At 43.9% G+C, this 9,524-nt stretch overlaps 1 protein-coding gene across 1 annotated transcript; it reads left to right on the top strand.

The window, feature by feature from the left end:
- The first annotated feature begins 501 nt into the window (after positions 1-501).
- On the top strand, positions 502-8,851 carry UBC23 (ubiquitin-conjugating enzyme 23). The gene is made up of 7 exons (XM_087381009.1): positions 502-2,963; positions 6,033-6,185; positions 6,387-7,049; positions 7,143-7,212; positions 7,350-7,489; positions 7,616-7,927; positions 8,117-8,851. The coding sequence occupies exons 1-7, from the start codon at positions 1,158-1,160 to the stop codon at positions 8,381-8,383; spliced, it is 3,411 nt and encodes a 1,136-aa protein (XP_087237135.1). The 5' UTR covers positions 502-1,157; the 3' UTR covers positions 8,384-8,851.
- Positions 8,852-9,524: the final 673 nt, after the last annotated feature.

Genomic DNA, 9,524 nt, shown 5'->3' with positions numbered 1-9,524 from the left:
GTGTAGGTAGGGCTGCACTCTTGTCAATGTCATTAGGTAGCTTGACTTGTTCCAAAATTTTTGGCTTGAGACTATGGTCTAAGATTAGACGTCCTTCCTAATAGTGACATCGCGCATCAAAGATAGAAAGTCCAACCCTCAAGCATTGCAATTATAAGTGAACCGTCAGGGCTATTCACATGCGGCTGGTATTGGCGTGGAGGCACATGAATGCCAAATCGGATTTCAGGAGCATGTGTGAAAGTGCGAGAATAGGTGTGGCGAGGAATACTGTTAGTGCCACTACGACGAGGGATGATCTTCCAAGGGGGGGGGGGGTGTGGGAGGGTGTATGGGAATGTCCACCAGGGCAACGTTGAGGGACGAGAGGGAGGGGCACAAAAGACAATGGGAAGGGGAGGGCCGGTGGGAGCTGGTAGTTGGGTGACGTGTCGGTGATGTTGATTTTCGCTTTAATACTGCTTTTGTGTAAGCAATGTGTTTTTTGAAGGTTTTGGACTCTGGAGGCTCTCTTGTGAGTTTGTGTGTCCAGAGCTCGGATGCTTTGGCTATGGCGGCCAATCTACGCTTCTGATCATCGTCTTCAGCTCCCTTTCCCTCCATCGACTTATCCTGCTCGCCTTCCCCATCCCTTCCACCTCCACATCATCCACAGGTTCTCTCTTTCTCCTCTTTTTAGGTCACCTTGCCTTCTTGGAATCCCTCCTTGCCTTTTGCTCCTTCCATCGACATTGCTTTCAAATCACAATTTGCACTTCCTTCACTTCCATTCTATCTCATTCCTTGCCTTTGATCCTTGCTGCTTGGTGGTCTTGCCTCTGTTGTTTTACCAGCCTGGCACCTTTGGTCGCCCCCCCTCCAGACAGACATCTCTGTCATAGCTCTGGTCCCCCCCTGCTCTTTCCTCGCATCACACCAAGCCTGGGTTTTCCTTGAAGGATCCTCGCATATTCTTTTGGGTGTTGGAACTCTGGTATTACTTCCGCAACGGTTCGCTCGAAGAGAATGTGTTGATCGCAATCAACGTCTAATTTTTTCACTCGATCACATAATTCCAAACTCGCCGACGCTCATTAAGTCTCAAGCTCAGACCTGCAGGCAAGTTTAAAGCAGATTTCGCAGGTCCTTCGTTTACAGTTTGTGCTTTATAGCCGTGGATGGAACAGGATGGAGAGCCGAGTAGAAATCCTGAGTCAGTTCCAAAAACAGGTGGAATCACCGAATCCGCAACAATAAAAAGTGAAGAAAAACCCAGATTTGTAGGGCTGTACAGGGAAGACGTAGTGCAAAGTGCAGTACAGCCTGGGGTCATGGGAATGGTTACAAAAGTTGCTGGTGACTCTGACTCAGACAGCAGCTCCGATAGTGACGGTGAAGGTGACGACGCTGAAGCGATATCACAAGGTTATGCTCGAATCTGCTGGACCAATCTGGAAGAATCAACTGAAAAGATTGGAGACATTCGGGTCGTTGATAGGGCCTTTTTGCACGGTGACATTGTGGCAGCCGTATCATCACCATTGGGTCAAACGGGCACCGTAGTGAACGTTGACCTTAGGGTGGATCTGGAGCTTCCCAGTGGGGAGATTTTAAAGGACGTAGACAGTAGAAAGATTAAGCGAATACGTCCTTTTGTAGTTGGGGACTATGTGATTCATGATCATTGGTTGGGGCGAGTGGATGAGGTGGTTGACAACATCACCGTGCTGTTCGATGATGGTTCAAAGTGTAAAGTTTTCAGGGCCGACCCAGAGCGCCTTGTACCCATTCCTGTAAGCTCTATGGACGATTCAGACTGCCCTTATTATCCAGGTCAGAGAGTCAGAGGAAGTTCCTCTGCGCTCTTCAAAACTGCAAGGTGGCTTAAGGGCTTTTGGAAGTCCAATAGGATGGAAGGTACCGTGACTGATGTAGAAGTGGGTTCTGTTGTTGTCTATTGGATTGCTGCAGCTCATACTGGATACAATTATCAGTCTACGGCAATCCCATCTGAGCAGCAGGACCCAAAACGCCTCATACGTATGCCAGATTTGTCTTACACAAGTTGGGAACTTGGAGACAGGGCGCTCTTGCCTCAGAGACTTGCTAAAAAGTTTCCTGCTACACTTCCAGTTCCTGTTGAGGGGGCACATTCAGAATGCGAGACTGAAACTGTTGGAAACGCTACACAAGCCCCTGCTTCTGACGCTCCAGAGGCTGGGAACGATTCCATCCTTGAGAGCAGAGACTCTGCTTCAGATAGTTGGGTTGCATACAGGCGGAAACTCAAACGAAGATTTTCCAAACCCAAGAAAAAAGCACATAAGAAAGAAGATTTTGTTGAGAGGGCATCGTTGATTGTTGGTACAAAAACAAAAGTTGATGTGGTATGGCAAGATGGGACACGGAAGCGTGGCCTTGATGCTTGTACGTTGTTTCCAATAGACCATCTTGGTGATCACGATTTCTGGCCAGAGCAGCACGTAATGGAAAAAAGTTCTGATTTTGAAGGTTCTGAATCTGAAAGTAGACGCGTTGGCATTGTGAAAAGTGTGGACTCCAAGCAACGGACGGCAAAAGTTAGATGGTTACAGCTGGTGGATCGCCCAGAGGAAGCCGGTCAGTTGGGAAGTGAGGAAGTAGTGAGTGTGTATGGGTTAGTAGAGCATCCAGATTATAGTTATTGCCTTGGGGATGTAATAATACGATTGTGCTCAACATCTGATTCTGGTACGGAGGCTTGCAGTGCCCCAGTGTTGGAGGAATCTGATGTTACGGCACACTCTGGTGTTGAAGGCAAGTCTGAAGAGGGCCATGAGGGTGTTGGTAAGGTACCCCATGCAGAGGCTTTTGCTACGGGAAAGAAAGAGAAAGATGAAGCTGCAGGCAGCGTGAGCTCACAAGATTTATCATGGGTCGGTATCATCATTGGTCTTAAAGATGGTGAAATTGAAGTAATGTGGGCAGATGGAGAATTATCAAAGGTGTGTTTCTTTCATTCTTTTGCTTGACGCTCTTCCAGGAAACACATTGTCAAAGTTTTCTATAACGTGGCTGAATTTGTTCTCCAATTTTGTGCATATTGTGATTTCAAATTCTTTATATTTCCATCATAAATGTGAGAAACATCTGATGTGTCTAAGATTCGTTATTTTGTTTTCAAGTTAATTTTTTTGTTCCGAAAATTTTCTAGATAGACTCTTATTCCTACAAAGCATTGGCTATTCCCATGGGCAATAATTGTAATGTTTTCTTTACAGCTGAATTTGGGTTTATGCAATGAGTGATCTTTTTTGGGACTTGTTTATGCAATGAGTGATCTCTTTTGAGACTTGTTTGATGATCATTCTTCATAAACATAGTTCAGGTGACGACAGTCATGGATGACTGATTTGTCCCAAATGTTCCAAACTTTAAAGATTCTATGTACAATTCTTTTGGTGGAGGAATTTATCCACGTGAGCTTAATTGTACAAGTTGTCCTTGCTATGTGTGATGGAGCGTATGGTTTTCAACTGTGTGATTGTCATGAGATTGAACACACACACACACACATATAAACTGTACAGCTAGTCGAAGCAGGATGGGATTGTCCTAGCTCTAGATATGACTTTTGTTTCTGTTGATGTGTATGAGAGAGTCACAAGTAGAGTGCGCAGCACAGAAGGATTGTCGACGGAGGTGAGGAACATCATTGGTGACCCTCTTCCTTTCTATCTCGATGAGCTTGCTTCTTTAGGTGTCCGTGGGTCGACCCAGGCACACATTTGTCTTGCTTTAAGCGCCCACTCGGTACCACAAGGTATGATAACATTGCTTAGTAAATAGAGGACACTTTAGATTTGGAAAGATAACAAACAATAGTATAGTCATAATCTCATGTTTGCTCACACAAGTAAACAGAGGACACTTAGATAACAAACAATAGTACTGCTAAAATATCAAGTGTAGATTGATGACATCAAGTGCAAAACCTGCCAAATAGATTGCAACTATGTGCTGTAGGGTATGGCCGAGTATGGTATATCTATGTGCACTGTCTGCTGCACCTACTGCTTCAGAATTGCCTCCAGTAGCAGAAAACAAGGAATATTTGTATTGCTTGAGTGTCTGTAGTGTCATCCATACAGTTGGGCCTCTCTTATATAGATACTCCAAAGTGTATGTGCATGAAGAGGTGTGTACCCCTTGTGAAGGGTGTGACCCTTGATGAGAGGGTACATTACAATGGTAGTGTCTCTCCAATAGGATGTGTCACTTGTGAAGGGTTGTGCCTCATAGGAAGTGCTCCGTTGAAAGGCCGTACCCTTCCACAAGTGTCCATTCATCAAACCATCCTGATTCGTAGGGTCGCAAACTTAGGCATATTGGTACTCACTCCCGTAAGCTGGAAAATGGGCAGTCTACCGAGATGGACTGGCATTAATTAGAGATTTCAAATCTAAACCCAAAGATTCTTAGTCTTAAACTGATGTAATGAAGGCCATTCTATGATAGGATAGTATTTAGATGCATGCTATAATAATCTCGAGTTGAGATGCCTTGTGTACTCCTCGACTCTTTGGTTTATCCAGATGTTGTAAGTCATTTTTACTAGTTGCTTTTTGTCCCATAGGCCCGTGAGGCCTTTCATGTACGTTAATATGACTCTCTCTCTCTCTCTCTCTCTCTCTCTCATTCTTTTTCTGTAGTATGGATGTTGATGCTCGCTTAGTAGCTCCACCCTTTCTGCTTGTTTGTATCTCGTTTCTGAGTCTCATAGACCCATCGCTCTTTCATAAACTCTCTTTCTTTCTTCCTCTTTGCTATCTAAGTTTTTGTTGTCTGGGTTGGGATTGCAAAGCTTAGTAAGCATTGGGTTTACCCAAGAGATTCTGGAATCTTTTGAAACCTAAATGGCAGCTTATGCAGCATGCTTGGGTAATTTTTTATAACGTAAGCATAGCTTTGCTCACTAATTTTTTTCTCTCATTTACTCTTAATTTTGTTTGAAGTTGTTTTCAAACTGTCTTCTTCCCTTTGTTCTTTCGCTTGTCTTATTAAATGATTGAGTTTGTAATATTGAATAAATTTTAGCCTTATGAAGGTATACCTATTGGATCAAAAGTCCCCTTGTTAAACAAATACCCACCAACTGCTAGAAGAGGAAGGGGGGAAGGCGAGGAGAAGCAGGTGACGGAGATGAACGGTAGAAGAGCCCAAAAGCAAAGGGAAGTTGAAAAGGAAGGGCTGCTCAGGGAAAGCTGACAGCCAAGAAAGACGACAGCCCAAAAGGAAAGGGAAGTTGAAAAGGAAGGGCTACTTGGGGAAAGCCGACAGCCAAGAAAAGAAAGAGCAGGTAGAAAGGAGGAAAGGCTGAAAGACCCTTTCCTTTGGGAAGGAATCGAAGCCCAGGGTGGGCTGTGAGCAGAGGGGTAATAGGGGCACTGGAATAGGGCTGCAAACAACCCCGGTGGTGTAGCTGGGTGAAGGCTAGTGGGGAAGCGGCCTTGAGGACAACCTCGAGGCCCCAAAGGAGCTTGGAAGCTAGCAGATGGCCGGCCTGAACAGAGGCTGAAGACCTCAGCCGGGAAAAGAATGGTGGGGAAATAGGCAGCGGGAAGCCCAAAAATTGGGCAAAGGCAGCAGAGGGAGGCAGAACAGAAGATGGCAAATGGAAAGAGAGGTGGGGGAAACAGAAACGGCAGAAGGGTGGTGGAAGTAAGTGGAGCTAGCAGGGAGGTGGGTCAGTTGTACTTCTCTTCTCTTGCCTGGAGGAATCTACAAGCTACATTGCACCTCTCATGTCCAATGTCCATGTGTCCTGGTGTTAAGCCCCTTTGTCCACCTTGGATGGGGCATCAACCCTTCTACCCTAACACAAGCGGGGCATCAGCCCTTCTACTCTAACACAATTAGCATAGAAAGTGTGACATTGGTATATCATTAACCACATAATTATTAGCTTGGCATCATCTTGTGGCTTCATGATAGTTGAATGACAACTTTGCTTTAAGCTTTCTTTCTTCAAACTTTCATCTTATAAGGGGTGTGAGGTTTTGCTTATGTTTCAGGTGGGACCTCAGGCGATTTTTGTAGTTGGGAGAGATGAAGATGACGGATCAAGTCAAAATAGTGGTATTGACGAGGTTGAAGAGGCAGATGATGCAGGCAGCTGGACGACCATGGATTCTTCGGAGATGAATGAAGCTGAAGCAGGGGAACAGGTTAAGAATGCTTGATCATTAAGAGGATAGGAATTTGTGTATGCAAGTTCAGTTCAGAGTAGATTAACGCTAATGTGCATCATGATGTGGCTAGGAAGAAATGGATAATTGTTTGGCTTAGCTCTAGTTAGTAGGAATTTCACTTTTTGTGAAAACAAATTTGAGGTTTTTTAAACTAAAATTTTTTCGGATCGGGGACAGGAGCTTGACGGATCGAATTGGGATGAAGATGCCACATGGGAAGGGCATAAGGAGATTTGTGACACTGTTGATCAAGGCCAATGCTTATCTGAGGGATCAAGTCAGATAAATGGGCATGGGCAATCAGGAGACAGTGTGTCTCATGGACTTGGAACTGCTCTTTCATTGCCTTTCACTGCTTTGATTCGAGCCTTGAGATTTGCTGCTGGTTTGCTGTGGTCTTTACGAGGCTCAAAGAAGAACTTGAGTACTGGTGAGGGCTTTGGTTGTTCAGCTTCTCAGCATCAAATTGTCCAAACACTTGGCCTTGAGAGAGACGTGGATGAAGCAGACAGTACTAATGAGAAGCCACCTGAGTTAAGTGAAAGTTTACACAGGCATGCTGCGGAGCAGTCACCTTCAGGGCGCACAGTGGCCTCGAGCATACCAACAGAAAATTATTGTGGTGAACTGATCAATTTTCAGGGTACAGACAGTGCAATTGGTTCCAGAGAGTGCACTGATGCAGCTCCTGATGAGTTGCAAGAACAGCATTCTCCAGAAAGGGAAGACACAAGTATTTCAGGGTTGGAGCCAAATCAACTACATATCTCAACTGTTTTCAAACGCTTTGATAGTGTGAAGGATTCTACTGACCATTTTTTCACAAATGAAAGAGGGCAGGTATTTTCAGTAATCATTATACCAGGTGGTCTCTTATTTTTTCAATCCTGTATGTGAAGCTGATTGTCTGATGTGATGCACTATTGTCTGCAGCCCAGCAATCAAAGGAGATGGTCCAAGAAAATACAACAGGAGTGGGTTATCCTGGAGAAAAATCTTCCTGGTGTGTGGTCATGAAGATGTTATCGATAAAGGGATTTCCTTTTCTTCAAAGGAGCTGTAGATGAAAGTATTGTGTGAGTCTTGTGCTAGTGCAACAAGTCATTTTGTATATTCATGAATACATATTTCTCAATGCAGATACTATATATGTCAGAGTTTATGAAGATCGAATGGACCTGATGAGATCGGTTATTGTCGGGGCAGCTGGAACTCCTTATCATGATGGGCTATTTTTCTTCGACTTCTATTTACCACCAGAATATCCAAGTGTACCTCCTGTAAGATTCCTTTACCAGTAGAATAGATGTCAGAGGAATTCCACTGATTTGTTTTGTTGCTCTTTTTATATATTTTTTGTAACTAACAAGCAAAGTGCTAATGGTTAACTCATCTCTACCCTGCAGCTTGCACACTACCATTCTGGGGGCTTGCGTTTGAATCCTAATCTATACGAGACAGGAAAGGTTTGTTTAAGCTTACTGAATACTTGGACTGGAAAAGGGAATGAGATTTGGCATCCATCTACTTCGAGCATCCTTCAGGTCCTCGTTTCAGTTCAGGGGTTAGTGCTCAATGCCAAACCCTACTTCAATGAGGCAGGTTACGACAGGCAGATAGGAACCGCAGAAGGGGAGAAAAATTCTCTTGCATATAGTGAGAATGCTTTTCTGCTTTCTTGCAAATCCATGCTTTATCTTATCAGGAGGCCACCAAAGGTAAGATGGATTGATATGTTGCTTTTGAATTCTATTTTTTTGTGTGGCAGAAAGTTAGCATGATGCTTTAACTTCTTATATTATACTAATCCCTTCCTTTTGTTGCTTTTAATTCTGTATGCTGGCTATTGGCATCCAGTCTTTCACAGATTAATTTATGCCAATGTTTTCTTTTTTGCTTGCTTTCAGCACTTCGAAGAATTTGTTCGAGATCATTTCAAGACGCGGGGGCCATACATTCTACGAGCTTGTAATGCATACATGCAAGGTTCTCCAGTGGGCTCTTTGCTGGAGGGTGCCACAGTTTCCCCTTTACATTGCACAGAAACAGGGCAGACAAGCTCTACTGGGTTCAGGCTAATGATTGCTAAGCTTGTACCCAGGCTTGTTGCTGCCTTTGTAGAAATTGGGGCAAACTGTGAACAATATGAGCAGTTAATTGCAGTAAATAGCTAGTTTTGTGAACATGATCAGAGAGCTTTGCTTGTTTTTGCGGATGTTGCATCTGATAAATGTCTGGCAATTGGAATTCCTTTGGACTCCTGGCAGCTATGAGGAGCTTGAAGCTTAAGATATTTACGTCCAGATGCAGTTTCAAAGCTTGTCACAACTTTGATAGCTTTCCTGGGTGGCAAATTGTACATAAGGATGGAGGTTTGATGTCAAGCTGTCCTTGCCTCTCAACCAGTATCCTTATTTAAACAACATTACAGCATTGAACCACAGCTTCTTACAAATCCACCTTGCGAAATCTCAGCCAATAGCTGGCAAACCATCAATTATGCAGCAAATTTTCAGAACAGGTATTATGAGGCATATTGCCCTGAATCCAAAAATCTGGAGGTCAATGTAACCAGGCATCTGAATAATGTGCTGCTAGTAATGTTATTCTTGATACGTTCCTTGTAAGGTATTGAGCCACTCTTAAAGCTTTTTTGAATTTAATGTTTGAAGTGCCAATGTAACATGTGGTTTACTTGTTGGGCACTAGTAGTCTATTTAGGGGAGGACAATGATTGTGTTGTGTTTCTATGGGGACCCTTGGGGGGGGAGAGAGAGAGAGAATCATATTAATGTGTGCAAAATTCCTAAAAGGCATATGGACAAAGGCTACATCGTAAAGCCGTAAAGGTCGTACAATCCATTACAGAGGTGCATAACTGCTAGCAGTGAACTTCTGTATGTGATAAAAATGCTTGTAGTACATAGAGAGCCAGTGAGTTGGGTTTGGCTTCGCAAGTCTTCGATTACTCCTTTTCACGGTATACTGCCCATTTTCTGGCTTAGCAGGTTTCTCGAACTTCAACAAGTTTTGCACTTCTGTATTCGAGTTGATAGGTGTAAACTCACCTGCCAGCCAGGGTGATTCAAATTGTCGATCTTGTCCTTGTCTGCATATGATACACTGGCATGTCTCCCTTGCTGCATATTAAATATGGATCACCTATATCGAGGGAGGGGGAACCCTACTGATCCTCTCTTCATTATCTCCTTTACAAAAATGTAGTTATGTCCACCTATCTTGGTTCACTCTTGTACTGCTTGCTTGCCTCAGACCCCAATCACCCGTATCTATAGCGCAATCTGGAGTTGTTCC

This window comes from Dipteris shenzhenensis, chromosome 11 (assembly GCF_047967505.1).
Source record: "Dipteris shenzhenensis isolate YYH24624 ecotype China chromosome 11, Dip_SZ_1.0, whole genome shotgun sequence".
Lineage (NCBI taxonomy): Eukaryota > Viridiplantae > Streptophyta > Polypodiopsida > Gleicheniales > Dipteridaceae > Dipteris > Dipteris shenzhenensis.
Note: the sequence above shows the minus strand (reverse complement) of the source record. Positions and strands in the feature narration are given on the sequence as shown.